Consider the following 18,894-nt stretch of genomic DNA (forward strand, 5'->3'; position numbering starts at 1 on the left):
ACAGCCATCCTCCTCAGTTCCCGGTACAGACTGGATTTGTCACCAAGTTGTGCGCTGCGACTCCTCTTGATTATATCCAGGGTGCCCTGCGAGACGAAACACCTCCTTCTGGGAACATTGGCAACACCAACACAATGTTCAGCATCCTTCAGGGTCTTACCATGGAAGGTCTCCCACACCCAAGTCTGCAAGTTCCTCACAAAAACTGTGTGCAAACTCATGAGAAACAGCTTGATCTTGGAGTCTGGCCAAGTCCATCCTCATTCTCCTAGTAGGTGGTAGCTTACTGTATCTAAGTTGAATCTTCAGAGTAGCAACAACAAGTCTGTGGTCAGAATTCACAAGCTGGGCACTTCTGTTGACCCTGCCGTTCTGTAGGAACCTCCAGCGTCTACCAACAAAGATTTGGTAGTTCTTCACTGAACCACCAGTTTTGGAGTATAAAGTCCAACGATGCAGCTCTGGGCGTTGGAACCAGGATCCAGCAACCTGTAGCCCCTGACCTTTCACAAAGTCAAGGAACATGGAACCACTCTCACCCTGGTCTCCAGACCCATGGGGACTGACACAATCCTCAGGGTCAGTCCTGTCAGTGCCAGCGGTCGCATTGAAGTCACCCATGACCAGAGGAGTGTCAACTCATGGGCACCCATCATCCACTGAGGAAGATGGGTCATCATGCCGGAGAGACAAGACGTTCCACGCGCCTACCCAGATGGGCTGCCTCAAACTGGGACCCACGTGTCACCATGCAGCAGGCGAGGCCTCAGCACCACACCAGCCCCCATCCCCAACAGGCCTGACCCTAGTAGCTCTTTGACGGTTTTGACATGTCCGGGAATGAGACTCCCGAAGGCTTACCCCATCTCCTTCATGGCACATGCAGCCTTCCTGTGGGTGGATGCAGCAGAGCTACTCCCGCGGGGGGCAGAAGGATATCATACCTGTTTATTTCAAGCTGCTGTGAGTTGTTTTGTGGTAGCTGAAGTGCCAATCCTGCCACCAACCCCCAAAATTTTTCCCTGCAAGGTGGAGGACTGCAGGGCCGGGTTCAGTTTAACGTCATACCCAGGACATTGTAAAATTTATAAAATTTATATTCGCTATGCATCACTTTCATAATATTATCAAGTGCTGTCAAATCAATGTCACCTCCTGGTCATCATATACTGTATACACCATCCTCTAGAATGTTCTACATAAGCTACAATGTGCTTTTAGAACATTCGTGCAGAGGAACTAATTTCTGTCACGGCATGGGATGGTGCAAGTGGGAAAAAGGTGACAAGCCACTTAGCGGCTCCGAGACAACAAGGGCTTATTTTTTAAAGAAAACACACTGGGGGGGAACTAAAAGAAAAGGACCATGAGAGGTCAGTAGTAAACAGGGGAAAAACAGAACCAAATACAGACCAACTGAGTGAACCAAGCCACAAAGGGAACAGATCTAAGCAAACAGGCAGCATAGAACAGACAGTAACATAAGCACACAGCACCGTCATACTGAAACTTAACTCAATGACTGACTAACAATGTGAGAGCAGGCACATAAATACACAAAGGGTATCAGGGCAAACAAGGGACAGGTGTGACTCGTAAGCAAAATGACCAATCAACAGGAACACAGGTTAACAAGAAACAGGTGGAGTGGATTATTCTTAACTAGCACAGAGCAAGGGAACTCCAACAAATACTGAACACTATGAAACACTTAAAGCTAACAGCACTAAGCTAAAGCTTAGGAATAACTAAGAACCAAAGAACATGCAATCACAATAAAACAAGACATGAACAGGATAACCTAAATCAGGGATATAAAGAAACAAAACTCAAAAATCAAAACCAAAATATTTACGAAAGAAGGCTGTCCTTTGGTTAGCCTTGAACCCATGGCCAGAATGTACAACTACTTATCTATGTACCCAACCTGATAAGCTACACAGCAGACTAGGAACACAATATGGCTAAAGGGCTACAAGACAGAGGAGGGAACAGCATGGCTAGCAACACCTGCTGGCCAAACGGGGACTGAACACAAGGACAGGGATGGACAAGCATTGACCCTGATAATTTCTGGAAAAAAGGCAAATTTATTTAGCTCTTATTTACTTTTTTGAAATATATGTGTAAGTATATAAATTATGCATTATGTGTAAAATCAGCATTGCAGTTCGCTTGTGAAGCTTGTATCCAGATTAGGCTGTTTCACCCTGATGATTCGTCACCAGAGTGTCGGTCCCACACAATGTGGAAGAAGCTACTGGCAGCAATGACTTTACCAAGCCGTGTAGGTCACATGCTTCTGAATAGTTATAAACAAAAATCGGGTGCAAACCATTTAGGCTGAAACACCTGTTCTTCACCCATCATCTGAGTTTGGACCTGGTTTTTGGTTTGGTCATTACATGGAAGACAAACTTGTACTTCAAGCCATCTGAGGAGGCAGCTCATGGTGTGTGAAAAGAATTATTCTGGACAGTCTAAATAGCCCCATTGAATGCTTCTTTTGTCAATCCAGTATCTCAGGTGAAACAGAACAGCTAATATATCTTTTAGATGGATTTCATGGATTGCTGAATACTGGATGGCTATAAACTAAAAAAGTCATGTGGGAATAATTTGACGCTTACAGTTATTACCTAGCAGGTGGGTGTTTCTAACGGGCCTTTATGGGTTTGTTTGTTTTTTGTAATTAACGTATCAGTCCTTAGCATGGCTGGATGCAGGCTGATAAGGGCCGTGGTAAAGCCCAGCACACCAGAATCAGCTGACAGCTGGGCCACGGGACTAATGCAGATTAATGCCGAGGGCAGGCCTCCTGGTCCGCGAGATTGGCCGGGTCAAAGCGTAATGTGAAGTGCGTGAGATCCGGCTGTCTGCTGGAACACCACGCTGCTACTGGACTTCAGCTAAATGGCTATTTGTGCCAATATCCATTTCAAGCAGTCTGGTCTTTTCGGAAACATGCGCTCTCTTTCTGAGTGTCTGCGGCCTCCTCTCCTCACTCGATGGCAGCGTTGATGTCGATTTACAGGGAAGCCGGGTCCGCGATCGATTCTGCGTCACTCAGGACAGGAGTTTCCCCCAGCTGGTGCCTCTGTGGCCTTTATTCTGCAAGCTGTCCTTATACCCCCCCCCCCCCCACACACACACACACAAAGAGCTGAGATCCAGGGCTATCACTGTCTGCAGAGGGGCTGTCCTACAAAATACGCTCTAACTGGCTTAATTGAAACTTAGCAAATACGTAATTGAAAGTCAACCTGGGAATTAATGTGCTTTAAAAGAATTAACACAGCCTCCGTCAGCAGTAATGTACGCCTGTCATAACTAATCACATTACCGCATAGGAAGGCTGGGGGGGGGCTTCTTCAGGCTCAGTTTTACACCCGTAATGCTGCTCTGCCTGTTCAGTGCAGCCGGGAGTCTGACGCACCCCCTGATTTTACTCAGGTCAAGTCAGTTTATTTATATCACAGTTTAAAAGCAACCAGTTTTTGATCAAAGTGCTTTACACAATACAAAATGAATGAATGAATTAATGCCATATGGCAATTCATAAATAACACAGACAAAAGTACATATCAACACGCCGTTAAATTACTTAAAAGCCAGACTACATACATGAATAAATGTGGAAGCAAGAACATGTAATGAGTAATTACTGAGTAATCAGTACTCAGTAATTACTACATGTAAGCAGTAACTACTCTGTTGAACACTGATTCATGAGCAGCCCAAACTAAGTGAGTCACTCCGTGGCTCCACACTTTTGATTGCTGATGTGTCGAGGGTTTGCATGCTCTCCTTGTACTTGCATGGACGTCCTCTGGCCCTGTGACTTCCCACCCAGGGTGTCCCCTGCCCTGTGTCCTCTGATGGACTGACGTCCAACCTAGGTTGTCCCCTGCACTGTGCCCTATTTTCTGGTTAAGCTCCAGGGTCACTGTCACCCTGGACTGGAAGGTATTTAGGAAAGATTCATGGATACCAATCCATAAGTATATGAGAGGTGTTCGATGAAGATCAGAAGCAAGAAGAAACCCAGGAAGCAAGTAATGTAGAGAGATAAACATCAGAAATAAAAAGTAATCTTGATGGATAAATGAAAAGTACTCTAGAGAGATAAAAACTAATAATCTAGACAAATAAAAATAAGTAAGAAGTAAGAATATATTATTGTATAGTTCTTATGTTCTTATGTTCTTATGTTAGAAGTTGTATAGATAAGAAAAAATATTCTAGAGAAAAATAAGCAATCTAGATGGTTAAAACTAGGTATTTTACTTCCATGTTTTTGGTTAAACTTTAAGACCTTTACAGTGTCTACACAGCTAACAGTAACACATTATGTCAGACAGGGTTTAACGTGCACTGAGATTCGCTCAGGATATCAGAAAATGGACCCGCCCCCCCCGAGAAAGTGCCCGGGTTGTGGTGACCAGTCATGACATCCGCCAGTCAGGATGCCAATGGAGGCAGAACAGGGATTTCAAAAGCACCTTCGAAAGAATTCAATTTGCCTCTTTGAAGGACATTTAATCAAAAAACGCTTAATTGGCAATTCAAATCCTCAGAGGAAGAAAAAGAAAACACTTCATTCATAAACGGCTCGGACAATGGAGCGATATGCGGCGGGCGGCGGTTTCCGTATGCCTGATTTTGTGCCCCCTCCAATCACGGCCCTGAAGGGCCCTCCCCGCTCGCACCCGGCGTGTAAATAACCTTGAGCTGTCAAAGGGGGCCGTCGACACCCCCCCGCCCCCCGAGCCACGTCCGCAGACAAAGCTGTCTCCTTCCGGCCCACTCCACGGCCCATAAAGCCGCTGACAGCCTGAGTGCTCCTATCGCCGCAGAGCAAGGAATTATGGAGGAAGCAGACCTTGGCTCAGGCTCTGCCTCGCATGCTTTGCTGTAGATAATGGGGAGCACCTTTGAGGTAGAGAGATACAAGCTTTCTGATGTTTCTAGGTGGTGCTGTGTGGCTCAGTGTGCTGGGCGCTGTACCCATTATCAGACAGTCTCAGGTTCCACGGCTGACTGAGTGATGTCACCGTTGGGCCCCTGAGACAAGGCCCTTAACCCACTAATTGCTCCAGAGACTGTGTGACCCTGCTTTCTCACAAACATCTTGTTTTGGATTAAAGCGTCTGTCCTATTCAGGGTCACGGGGGGGGGGGGGGGGGGGCAAAGTGGCAGGATGGGGCGCCCACTGCAGGGCACACTCACACCTACAGGTAATTAGATAACTCCGATTACTCTTGGCCTGTTTTTGGACTGTGGGGGGAAACTGGAGTAACCTCACAACACCGTGCAGAACATGCAAACTCCACGCACATGGAGCAGAAACTTGAACCCTGATCCCAGAAGTGTAGAGCGACACTGCTGTCCGCTGCGGCACCGCACCATGCAACAAATAAAATGTGAATGTAATGGTAGAAACATCCTCTCCCCACTGCAGACCATGAACGGATCGGCAAGGACTCGCCGTACGAGCAGGAGGGGAAGGTGCAGTTCGTCATCGACGCCGTCTACTCCATGGCACACGCCCTACACAGCATGCACCGGGAGCTGTGCCCGGGCCGCGTGGGTCTCTGCCCCAAGATGGACCCCATCAACGGCAGCGTGCTGCTCAAGTACATCCGCAACGTCAGCTTCTCGGGTGAGTGACACGATCAGAGCCGGATGTCGAGATCCACAGAACGCGTGTGCGGAACATGGTACAGCGTATTAAACAAGGAGCTTTAAACACACAGGTTTAAAAAGCCATTTCCTGAAAGAAGCGAGAATTAAAAGATAAAATACAATAAATATTAGACCTTCTCCCTGAAGCAGAAAAGTCTGTGCATTCACTTTAAAGCTATCAACAGATAAAATTTATATCAGTGCTCATGTGGAGGTTTGGTGCAGTTTAATGTATATATTCACATGAATATCCACAAGTCCCCAAGGAAGACGCTCGTAACATTTTGCTGAACAAAGAAGGTAAAGGCATGAAATTGGATTGAGCACAGCAGGAGAACAGAGGATTATGGACTGAACTGTCAGGCCGAAAACCCAAAAACAACAGGGAAGAACAAGCCCTGCATGTTGGCGTTAGAAGGGAACGTTCTCTCTCTCTCTTTGGTGTTTGCAGTTGCAGTTAACATGCAGTTGATGCAGTTGGTACAAATTCTGAAAGAATATTAATATGCAGAAGTTATTATTATGTGTTCTGATTCACGGTCCAGATTCGACTTTTCAGAGCAGCTTCTTTTGGGTCACGCAGATAAACATGTGTAGAGTTTGCTTTTTTTCCCTGTGATATTGTAAGCAGAGGCGGGGTCAGGGTCTATGGCTGGTGGCGATTGGCTGGCTGCCAGTTGGGGGTGGGGTGGTGGTTGTTCCACTGAGCCGTTGGTTATGGTGCTGGGGATATTGGGTCGATGTAGCATAATGGTAAAGGGGAGGTGGTCAGTGCAGCCAGAAGCGGTGCTGTGGCTTTGGGGGGGGGGGGGGGGGGTGGCACTGGGGCTCAGGCAGATCTGGGACAGTGCTGCCCCACTTTCCCCAAACACCTATTAATTCATCACGGAGTCTCACTCCCACCAAGACGCATCAACAAGAAAAAGGCTGCAGTGCTATTTTTGGCCAATAGAGGGCTCTGCTCCCATCTGGCTTTTACCCACCCCAAGTCCTTATTTGTTTGTATTCCGTTTATTTATCAGATACATTTATTCAAAGTGAGGTACATTTTTTCAAGAGAAGGCTGGATTCAGCCAGTCCCTGGGGCAACTAAGGGGTTAAGGGTCTTGCTCAGGGGCACAGTGGTGATTCACTCTGTTGACCCTGGGATTTGAGCTGGTGACTCTCTGATCACAGGCACAGTGCCCTAACATACTAAGCCACATAGACGCGTGAAAAGAAGGTAAATGGCTGGAAAATCACATTATCAAATTCTATGCAGCTGGGTCCCTCCCAAAATCCATGGGTATTACAGGCGCATATGAATTAATTTTACCACCATCTGGGTCTGAGGTCTGCAATCTTCCTGCTAGAATCCCTTTCCAGGTTAATCGGAGTGTCAGGTTAACTGAGGTGCCAGTAGAGGGGTGACGTTGGCCCATTTTCATTCACCGGTCTCTTAGGTGACTGTTAAATAATGAACGTGTTTATGGAAACAGACTTCAACTCATGTTGGACTTTAGCTAAGTTTGGATCCACTTTACCAGCTGACCAACCACATGCCCAATCCAGCATGATCAATGGTTCATCCAGCCTTTGTAGGTATCGTGTTATTAATAAGTAAGCAAGCTCTTAAAGTGAAAGTAGCGTTGTTTGTGTGTCGAATCACTAGCGCCTGCTAAATTTTAGCAGCACAGTACTATAAAAAGCATGGCTTAGCCCGTGCGAGTGCTATAGCACCATCCTGGTGTGATTCCCTCTCGTTTCCGGCACTCCGTTCAGCGGGGTCAGGCTACGCTATCAAACATTTACCCTGCTTAATCAAACTGCTGTAGCCATGGGTACCACCGGGCCGCACTGATGTTTACTTTACAGAAGCGACACTGTCAAGGTCGTAAAAACGACCCGGCGTTTGGAGGTGCGCTATATCAACCTCCGCCGAGCACCGAGGATCGCGGGATGTTCCGTCTCTGCTCCGGGACCGAGGCATCTCTCTCCTGGGGAGGCAGAATAATGAAGTTCTGCTTAAGAGCACCTAGGAGGTGGGGGGGGGATGTCTGAGTAATCAGAGAGTGGGACCGCAGGGGTCATCCCACGATGCGTAACGCTCCCCACAGGCCGATTAAGCGCTAACAATAGGGGGGCGGGGCTAAGCAGAGCCACTGGATGGATGTTGAGTGGGCCAACCTTCACCGACCGCGAGACCGCCGCTGATTTCAAAGAGGCGAGAGGGAGTGCGTGCCTACTATGTAACAGAGGCTTCATCTGGATCCAAATGAAAGATAAAATTATTAAAGGAAAAGCAGAGAAATTTCAAGAAAATTGTCTTACTGTAGGAGTCCTTCATTTTTTTTGTGATAATGTTCTTTAGGTAGTGATCTTCACAACGCGTTGGCATGCTTCAAATCTCTGATATATGCTTACGGTTAGAGTTAAGGTGTTAGCTTTAGGGTTCGGGTGTTAGGCTTGAGAGAAATTAAACCGGAAGGACAGGTCATGGGGTGAGGATGTAAATGTTACTCTCATGGCACAAATACATGGTTAAAAACACAGCATGGCATCTGATGCCTGCAGGATTGATTGGTGAACTGCTTGCTCTGCATATGGAAAAAATACAAAACAAAAGATCAGAGGAAGAGAGGAGAGCACTTGAATGTAGAAAATAAATAAATAAAGTCTTTGTTTACCCATCAGTGTGTTTTTCTATAGCAAATTGCTCGTTCAGGATACATAGAGGTAGAACTTGCTGTTAAATATGCATCCTGGCACTGTATAAAACGGTAGTCAGCCATGGTTGAGTTGCTGCGTCAGTCGAGGTGGAGATCTTCATTAATGCACAGTGTGATGCAGTGTACCTGCACTACGGTGGTGAGTTCAAGGGCAAGAACACACGCTTACAGTATTAAATAAATGATTAACATGGACCCATGTCAGTGTAGCTTTGGTTTCCTACATTCAGAAAAGTGTCTGTGATGATGAGCTAGATCAATCCATCCATCCATCCATCCATCCATCTTCCAGGCGCTTATCCTGGTCAGGATTAAAGGGAGGCCTGGTGCCTATCCCATGTGGAACAGGGCACAAGGCTGGGGTGAACTCTGGATGAGATCCTGCTTAATTATAAGGCACACAGACAGTCACACATCTCAGGCTATTCAGAGACACCAGTTAGTCTATTCTGATTGCCTTTGGACCATGGAAACCAACAAAACACAGGGAGATTGCCATTGGCCCACCCAGTCACCCTGCCGGGGGTTGGATGGTGACACATTGTGATGCAGTATGTCCTTTAAAAAGATACAGCAGGCAGTGATTGGGACTGGGATCATCTAAACGCCCAGAGTATCATCACGGTGAGCCGGAGTGCTGTTTACCTGTCTGCGTACTCTCAGATACCAGAGCTATTACTGCTGTAATTTCCCAAGATTTGGGAGGAGTTTCTCCAGCTCGGTACGGAGCCCTCTGCAGGAAGCCGATGTGTAGGAGCCGTGCTTTTCTGCTTACGAAGCATAACGGAAACACTGTAGCGTGTCCCAGTACCATTAAAAATACAGGAAGAGGGCAGATGCTGTTTCCTGTGATTTCAAATTCCCTCTCATACTGTGTACAAAATTAATACCTTTAACTGAAAACTCAGAGCCCATCAGTCAATCACACAAAAGCTCGTTATTTAGATGTTTGTCCATTTCCTGACAAGGCCTTGGTGAGGCCCACTGCGGGTGCGGATCCCTCCTGCACCCGTAAAAGTGAACAGCAACCGGCTGTCCAGTTATTACGGCATTAAAAGCACACATTTTATGTCGGGGGTGGGGGGGTGGGGGTGGGGCAAGGGCATTGGGCCTAACCTGAACCTGTCAAACTTTCACAGAATCACATGAGGAAAGTTTTAAGCAAATATTGGTACTGTGTTCAAGCTGTATACTGTATGAAAAGATGTATGTGGATTTCCTGAATAGACTGTCTTTGCTTAAATATGGATTAATCACTTACAGTCTGAAATGTAACTGAAATGCACCAGGCATGTTCTGACCCATTTATTCAGGAATTTCAAGAAAAATATTCCACTGCACCACCTGCTACTTCCTTCCTCACGTCCCGGACAATCATGTGACTCGAGCACTCAGAGCGAGAAGCCAATCTGCCACACGAGGCACAGATCTCCACATGGCGACTCCTGAACGTTCAACGTCTACTTACATGCCGTTTCACTGCTTAGCCGTTCGTGTTCACCGAACCACGAGCGTCGGCACAGATGGCAGAGTAAACGCTTACAGAGCACGGGCATCCTCCTGCGCGGTGAGGAGGGGCTGCATTGTTCTCAGAAGCCTTCATCTTCTCTGAGATGCCTTCATCCTCCCAGGAAGCGCTTCACCCCCCCAACGCTGCAGGATGCCTGTCCGAGTCACAGCTGGATCACCCTTCTGAAAGATGTCCTTAAGAAGTCTTTGCAGTATGAGGATTGCAGAAGCTTTGTGCTGAGGATAACTGTAATACGGAATGGTGATACTTTCCCAGTAGGGAAATTCTCTTTTCATCTACCCTGTATTACTCTCCATGAGACATACAGATACATGTACGGGGGAGGCCAAGCTTGAGGGACATAGCACAGGGTTAGCCAGTATGCAGCACCCCTGACACTGGGGGGGTAAGGGCCTTGCTTAGGGGCCCAACTGTGACATCAATCTGCTTCCCAAAGGCTTCAAACCGGCAACCTTCTTATCACCTGCTGATCCAGACACCAACATACTTCACTGCTTCTTCTGAGTGTATTTCAAGAAAGGATTTTCTTTGGGTACAGTACCTGTTGATTCACCCTAAGGCCCCAAATTAGGGTTAGCAAACTAAACCTAGGGTTAGGGTTAGAAAAACTATGGCATATCCAGACATCAACATGTGTTTTTATGACAGTTCTGCTCCCCACACGGATGAGAAAACAAAATTCAGCATGCTTTAGTAGCATATTGCCTACTTTCCAACTACCTGTTGATTCACCCTAAGGCCCCAAATTAGGGTTAGCAAACTAAACCTAGGGTTAGGGTTAGAAAAACTATGGCATATCTAGACATCAACATGTGTTTTTATGACAGTTCTGGTCCCCACACGGGCGAGAAAACAAAATTCAGCATGCTTTAGTAGCATATTGCCTACTTTCCAACTACCTGTTGATTCACCCTAAGGCCCCAAATTAGGGTTAGCAAACTAAACCTAGGGTTAGGGTTAGAAAAACTATGGCATATCCAGACATCAACATGTGTTTTTATGACAGTTCTGCTCCCCACACGGATGAGAAAACAAAATTCAGCATGCTTTAGTAGCAATATTGCCTACTTTCCAACTACCTGTTGATTCACCCTAAGGCCCCAAATTAGGGTTAGCAAACTAAACCTAGGGATACGGTTAGAAAAACTATGGCATATCCAGACATCAACATGTGTTTTTATGACAGTTCTGCTCCCCACACGGACGAGAAAACAAAATTCAGCATGCTTTAGTAGCATATTGCCTACTTTCCAACTACCTGTTGATTCACCCTAAGGCCCCAAATTAGGGTTAGCAAACTAAACCTAGGGTTAGGGTTAGAAAAACTATGGCATATCCAGACATCAACATGTGTTTTTATGACAGTTCTGCTCCCCACACGGATGAGAAAACAAAATTCAGCATGCTTTAGTAGCAATATTGCCTACTTTCCAACTACCTGTTGATTCACCCTAAGGCCCCAAATTAGGGTTAGCAAACTAAACCTAGGGATACGGTTAGAAAAACTATGGCATATCCAGACATCAACATGTGTTTTTATGACAGTTCTGCTCCCCACACGGACGAGAAAACAAAATTCAGCATGCTTTAGTAGCATATTGCCTACTTTCCAACTACCTGTTGATTCACCCTAAGGCCCCAAATTAGGGTTAGCAAACTAAACCTAGGGTTAGGGTTAGAAAAACTATGGCATATCTAGACATCAACATGTGTTTTTATGACAGTTCTGCTCCCCACACGGACGAGAAAACAAAATTCAGCATGCTTTAGTAGCATATTGCCTACTTTCCAACTACCTGTTGATTCACCCTAAGGCCCCAAATTAGGGTTAGCAAACTAAACCTAGGGTTAGGGTTAGAAAAACTATGGCATATCCAGACATCAACATGTGTTTTTATGACAGTTCTGCTCCCCACACGGACGAGAAAACAAAATTCAGCATGCTTTAGTAGCATATTGCCTACTTTCCAACTACCTGTTGATTCACCCTAAGGCCCCAAATTAGGGTTAGCAAACTAAACCTAGGGTTAGGGTTAGAAAAACTATGGCATATCTAGACATCAACATGTGTTTTTATGACAGTTCTGGTCCCCACACGGACGAGAAAACAAAATTCAGCATGCTTTAGTAGCATATTGCCTACTTTCCAACTACCTGTTGATTCACCCTAAGGCCCCAAATTAGGGTTAGCAAACTAAACCTAGGGTTAGGGTTAGAAAAACTATGGCATATCCAGACATCAACATGTGTTTTTATGACAGTTCTGCTCCCCACACGGATGAGAAAACAAAATTCAGCATGCTTTAGTAGCATATTGCCTACTTTCCAACTACCTGTTGATTCACCCTAAGGCCCCAAATTAGGGTTAGCAAACTAAACCTAGGGATACGGTTAGAAAAACTATGGCATATCCAGACATCAACATGTGTTTTTATGACAGTTCTGCTCCCCACACGGACGAGAAAACAAAATTCAGCATGCTTTAGTAGCATATTGCCTACTTTCCAACTACCTGTTGATTCACCCTAAGGCCCCAAATTAGGGTTAGCAAACTAAACCTAGGGTTAGGGTTAGAAAAACTATGGCATATCTAGACATCAACATGTGTTTTTATGACAGTTCTGGTCCCCACACGGACGAGAAAACAAAATTCAGCATGCTTTAGTAGCATATTGCCTACTTTCCAACTACCTGTTGATTCACCCTAAGGCCCCAAATTAGGGTTAGCAAACTAAACCTAGGGTTAGGGTTAGAAAAACTATGGCATATCCAGACATCAACATGTGTTTTTATGACAGTTCTGCTCCCCACACGGATGAGAAAACAAAATTCAGCATGCTTTAGTAGCAATATTGCCTACTTTCCAACTACCTGTTGATTCACCCTAAGGCCCCAAATTAGGGTTAGCAAACTAAACCTAGGGATACGGTTAGAAAAACTATGGCATATCCAGACATCAACATGTGTTTTTATGACAGTTCTGCTCCCCACACGGACGAGAAAACAAAATTCAGCATGCTTTAGTAGCATATTGCCTACTTTCCAACTACCTGTTGATTCACCCTAAGGCCCCAAATTAGGGTTAGCAAACTAAACCTAGGGTTAGGGTTAGAAAAACTATGGCATATCCAGACATCAACATGTGTTTTTATGACAGTTCTGCTCCCCACACGGATGAGAAAACAAAATTCAGCATGCTTTAGTAGCAATATTGCCTACTTTCCAACTACCTGTTGATTCACCCTAAGGCCCCAAATTAGGGTTAGCAAACTAAACCTAGGGATACGGTTAGAAAAACTATGGCATATCCAGACATCAACATGTGTTTTTATGACAGTTCTGCTCCCCACACGGACGAGAAAACAAAATTCAGCATGCTTTAGTAGCATATTGCCTACTTTCCAACTACCTGTTGATTCACCCTAAGGCCCCAAATTAGGGTTAGCAAACTAAACCTAGGGTTAGGGTTAGAAAAACTATGGCATATCTAGACATCAACATGTGTTTTTATGACAGTTCTGCTCCCCACACGGACGAGAAAACAAAATTCAGCATGCTTTAGTAGCATATTGCCTACTTTCCAACTACCTGTTGATTCACCCTAAGGCCCCAAATTAGGGTTAGCAAACTAAACCTAGGGTTAGGGTTAGAAAAACTATGGCATATCCAGACATCAACATGTGTTTTTATGACAGTTCTGCTCCCCACACGGACGAGAAAACAAAATTCAGCATGCTTTAGTAGCATATTGCCTACTTTCCAACTACCTGTTGATTCACCCTAAGGCCCCAAATTAGGGTTAGCAAACTAAACCTAGGGTTAGGGTTAGAAAAACTATGGCATATCTAGACATCAACATGTGTTTTTATGACAGTTCTGGTCCCCACACGGACGAGAAAACAAAATTCAGCATGCTTTAGTAGCATATTGCCTACTTTCCAACTACCTGTTGATTCACCCTAAGGCCCCAAATTAGGGTTAGCAAACTAAACCTAGGGTTAGGGTTAGAAAAACTATGGCATATCCAGACATCAACATGTGTTTTTATGACAGTTCTGCTCCCCACACGGATGAGAAAACAAAATTCAGCATGCTTTAGTAGCATATTGCCTACTTTCCAACTACCTGTTGATTCACCCTAAGGCCCCAAATTAGGGTTAGCAAACTAAACCTAGGGATACGGTTAGAAAAACTATGGCATATCCAGACATCAACATGTGTTTTTATGACAGTTCTGCTCCCCACACGGACGAGAAAACAAAATTCAGCATGCTTTAGTAGCATATTGCCTACTTTCCAACTACCTGTTGATTCACCCTAAGGCCCCAAATTAGGGTTAGCAAACTAAACCTAGGGTTAGGGTTAGAAAAACTATGGCATATCTAGACATCAACATGTGTTTTTATGACAGTTCTGGTCCCCACACGGACGAGAAAACAAAATTCAGCATGCTTTAGTAGCATATTGCCTACTTTCCAACTACCTGTTGATTCACCCTAAGGCCCCAAATTAGGGTTAGCAAACTAAACCTAGGGTTAGGGTTAGAAAAACTATGGCATATCTAGACATCAACATGTGTTTTTATGACAGTTCTGCTCCCCACACGGACGAGAAAACAAAATTCAGCATGCTTTAGTAGCATATTGCCTACTTTCCAACTACCTGTTGATTCACCCTAAGGCCCCAAATTAGGGTTAGCAAACTAAACCTAGGGTTAGGGTTAGAAAAACTATGGCATATCCAGACATCAACATGTGTTTTTATGACAGTTCTGCTCCCCACACGGACGAGAAAACAAAATTCAGCATGCTTTAGTAGCATATTGCCTACTTTCCAACTACCTGTTGATTCACCCTAAGGCCCCAAATTAGGGTTAGCAAACTAAACCTAGGGTTAGGGTTAGAAAAACTATGGCATATCTAGACATCAACATGTGTTTTTATGACAGTTCTGGTCCCCACACGGACGAGAAAACAAAATTCAGCATGCTTTAGTAGCATATTGCCTACTTTCCAACTACCTGTTGATTCACCCTAAGGCCCCAAATTAGGGTTAGCAAACTAAACCTAGGGTTAGGGTTAGAAAAACTATGGCATATCTAGACATCAACATGTGTTTTTATGACAGTTCTGGTCCCCACACGGACGAGAAAACAAAATTCAGCATGCTTTAGTAGCATATTGCCTACTTTCCAACTACCTGTTGATTCACCCTAAGGCCCCAAATTAGGGTTAGCAAACTAAACCTAGGGTTAGGGTTAGAAAAACTATGGCATATCTAGACATCAACATGTGTTTTTATGACAGTTCTGGTCCCCACACGGACGAGAAAACAAAATTCAGCATGCTTTAGTATCATATTGCCTACTTTCCAACTACCTGTTGATTCACCCTAAGGCCCCAAATTAGGGTTAGCAAACTAAACCTAGGGTTAGGGTTAGAAAAACTATGGCATATCTAGACATCAACATGTGTTTTTATGACAGTTCTGCTCCCCACACGGACGAGAAAACAAAATTCAGCATGCTTTAGTAGCATATTGCCTACTTTCCAACTACCTGTTGATTCACCCTAAGGCCCCAAATTAGGGTTAGCAAACTAAACCTAGGGTTAGGGTTAGAAAAACTATGGCATATCCAGACATCAACATGTGTTTTTATGACAGTTCTGCTCCCCACACGGATGAGAAAACAAAATTCAGCATGCTTTAGTAGCATATTGCCTACTTTCCAACTACCTGTTGATTCACCCTAAGGCCCCAAATTAGGGTTAGCAAACTAAACCTAGGGTTAGGGTTAGAAAAACTATGGCATATCTAGACATCAACATGTGTTTTTATGACAGTTCTGCTCCCCACACGGACGAGAAAACAAAATTCAGCATGCTTTAGTAGCATATTGCCTACTTTCCAACTACCTGTTGATTCACCCTAAGGCCCCAAATTAGGGTTAGCAAACTAAACCTAGGGTTAGGGTTAGAAAAACTATGGCATATCTAGACATCAACATGTGTTTTTATGACAGTTCTGCTCCCCACACGGACGAGAAAACAAAATTCAGCATGCTTTAGTAGCAATATTGCCTACTTTCCAACTACCTGTTGATTCACCCTAAGGCCCCAAATTAGGGTTAGCAAACTAAACCTAGGGTTAGGGTTAGAAAAACTATGGCATATCCAGACATCAACATGTGTTTTTATGACAGTTCTGCTCCCCACACGGACGAGAAAACAAAATTCAGCATGCTTTAGTAGCATATTGCCTACTTTCCAACTACCTGTTGATTCACCCTAAGGCCCCAAATTAGGGTTAGCAAACTAAACCTAGGGTTAGGGTTAGAAAAACTATGGCATATCTAGACATCAACATGTTTTTTTATGACAGTTCTGCTCCCCACACGGACGAGAAAACAAAATTCAGCATGCTTTAGTAGCATATTGCCTACTTTCCAACTACCTGTTGATTCACCCTAAGGCCCCAAATTAGGGTTAGCAAACTAAACCTAGGGTTAGGGTTAGAAAAACTATGGCATATCCAGACATCAACATGTGTTTTTATGACAGTTCTGCTCCCCACACGGATGAGAAAACAAAATTCAGCATGCTTTAGTAGCATATTGCCTACTTCCCAACTACCTCTTGATTCACCCTAAGGCCCCAAATTAGGGTTAGCAAACTAAACCTAGGGTTAGGGTTAGAAAAACTATGGCATATCCAGACATCAACATGTGTTTTTATGACAGTTCTGCTCCCCACACGGACGAGAAAACAAAATTCAGCATGCTTTAGTAGCATATTGCCTACTTTCCAACTACCTGTTGATTCACCCTAAGGCCCCAAATTAGGGTTAGCAAACTAAACCTAGGGATACGGTTAGAAAAACTATGGCATATCCAGACATCAACATGTGTTTTTATGACAGTTCTGCTCCCCACACGGACGAGAAAACAAAATTCAGCATGCTTTAGTAGCATATTGCCTACTTTCCAACTACCTGTTGATTCACCCTAAGGCCCCAAATTAGGGTTAGCAAACTAAACCTAGGGTTAGGGTTAGAAAAACTATGGCATATCCAGACATCAACATGTGTTTTTATGACAGTTCTGCTCCCCACACGGATGAGAAAACAAAATTCAGCATGCTTTAGTAGCAATATTGCCTACTTTCCAACTACCTGTTGATTCACCCTAAGGCCCCAAATTAGGGTTAGCAAACTAAACCTAGGGATACGGTTAGAAAAACTATGGCATATCCAGACATCAACATGTGTTTTTATGACAGTTCTGCTCCCCACACGGACGAGAAAACAAAATTCAGCATGCTTTAGTAGCATATTGCCTACTTTCCAACTACCTGTTGATTCACCCTAAGGCCCCAAATTAGGGTTAGCAAACTAAACCTAGGGTTAGGGTTAGAAAAACTATGGCATATCTAGACATCAACATGTGTTTTTATGACAGTTCTGGTCCCCACACGGACAAGAAAACAAAATTCAGCATGCTTTAGTAGCATATTGCCTACTTTCCAACTACCTGTTGATTCACCCTAAGGCCCCAAATTAGGGTTAGCAAACTAAACCTAGGGTTAGGGTTAGAAAAACTATGGCATATCCAGACATCAACATGTGTTTTTATGACAGTTCTGGTCCCCACACGGACGAGAAAACAAAATTCAGCATGCTTTAGTAGCATATTGCCTACTTTCCAACTACCTGTTGATTCACCCTAAGGCCCCAAATTAGGGTTAGCAAACTAAACCTAGGGTTAGGGTTAGAAAAACTATGGCATATCTAGACATCAACATGTGTTTTTATGACAGTTCTGGTCCCCACACGGACGAGAAAACAAAATTCAGCATGCTTTAGTAGCATATTGCCTACTTTCCAACTACCTGTTGATTCACCCTAAGGCCCCAAATTAGGGTTAGCAAACTAAACCTAGGGTTAGGGTTAGAAAAACTATGGCATATCTAGACATCAACATGTGTTTTTATGACAGTTCTGGTCCCCACACGGACGAGAAAACAAAATTCAGCATGCTTTAGTAGCATATTGCCTACTTTCCAACTACCTGTTGATTCACCCTAAGGCCCCAAATTAGGGTTAGCAAACTAAACCTAGGGTTAGGGTTAGAAAAACTATGGCATATCTAGACATCAACATGTGTTTTTATGACAGTTCTGGTCCCCACACGGACGAGAAAACAAAATTCAGCATGCTTTAGTATCATATTGCCTACTTTCCAACTACCTGTTGATTCACCCTAAGGCCCCAAATTAGGGTTAGCAAACTAAACCTAGGGTTAGGGTTAGAAAAACTATGGCATATCTAGACATCAACATGTGTTTTTATGACAGTTCTGCTCCCCACACGGACGAGAAAACAAAATTCAGCATGCTTTAGTAGCATATTGCCTACTTTCCAACTACCTGTTGATTCACCCTAAGGCCCCAAATTAGGGTTAGCAAACTAAACCTAGGGATACGGTTAGAAAAACTATGGCATATCCAGACATCAACATGTGTTTTTATGACAGTTCTGCTCCCCACACGGACGAGAAAACAAAATTCAGCATGCTTTAGTAGCATATTGCCTACTTTCCAACTACCTGTTGATTCACCCTAAGGCCCCAAATTAGGGTTAGCAAACTAAACCTAGGGTTAGGGTTAGAAAAACTATGGCATATCTAGACATCAACATGTGTTTTTATGACAGTTCTGGTCCCCACACGGACGAGAAAACAAAATTCAGCATGCTTTAGTAGCATATTGCCTACTTTCCAACTACCTGTTGATTCACCCTAAGGCCCCAAATTAGGGTTAGCAAACTAAACCTAGGGTTAGGGTTAGAAAAACTATGGCATATCCAGACATCAACATGTGTTTTTATGACAGTTCTGCTCCCCACACGGATGAGAAAACAAAATTCAGCATGCTTTAGTAGCAATATTGCCTACTTTCCAACTACCTGTTGATT

General features: G+C 44.3%; 1 protein-coding gene across 2 annotated transcripts in view; it reads left to right on the plus strand.

Annotated features, from left to right (window-relative positions):
• Positions 1–18,894, plus strand: part of LOC111837148 (metabotropic glutamate receptor 4-like) — a 222,035-nt gene that overhangs the window by 144,381 nt on the left and 58,760 nt on the right. For both annotated transcript variants that reach the window (XM_023798995.2, XM_023798994.2), the window contains exon 7: positions 5,462–5,662. In XM_023798995.2, the coding sequence (XP_023654763.2) occupies positions 5,462–5,662 (201 nt within the window). The remainder of the gene's footprint in view (positions 1–5,461; positions 5,663–18,894) is intronic.

The sequence above is a fragment of the Paramormyrops kingsleyae genome, chromosome 18, assembly GCF_048594095.1.
Source record: "Paramormyrops kingsleyae isolate MSU_618 chromosome 18, PKINGS_0.4, whole genome shotgun sequence".
Classification (NCBI taxonomy): Eukaryota; Metazoa; Chordata; class Actinopteri; order Osteoglossiformes; family Mormyridae; genus Paramormyrops; species Paramormyrops kingsleyae.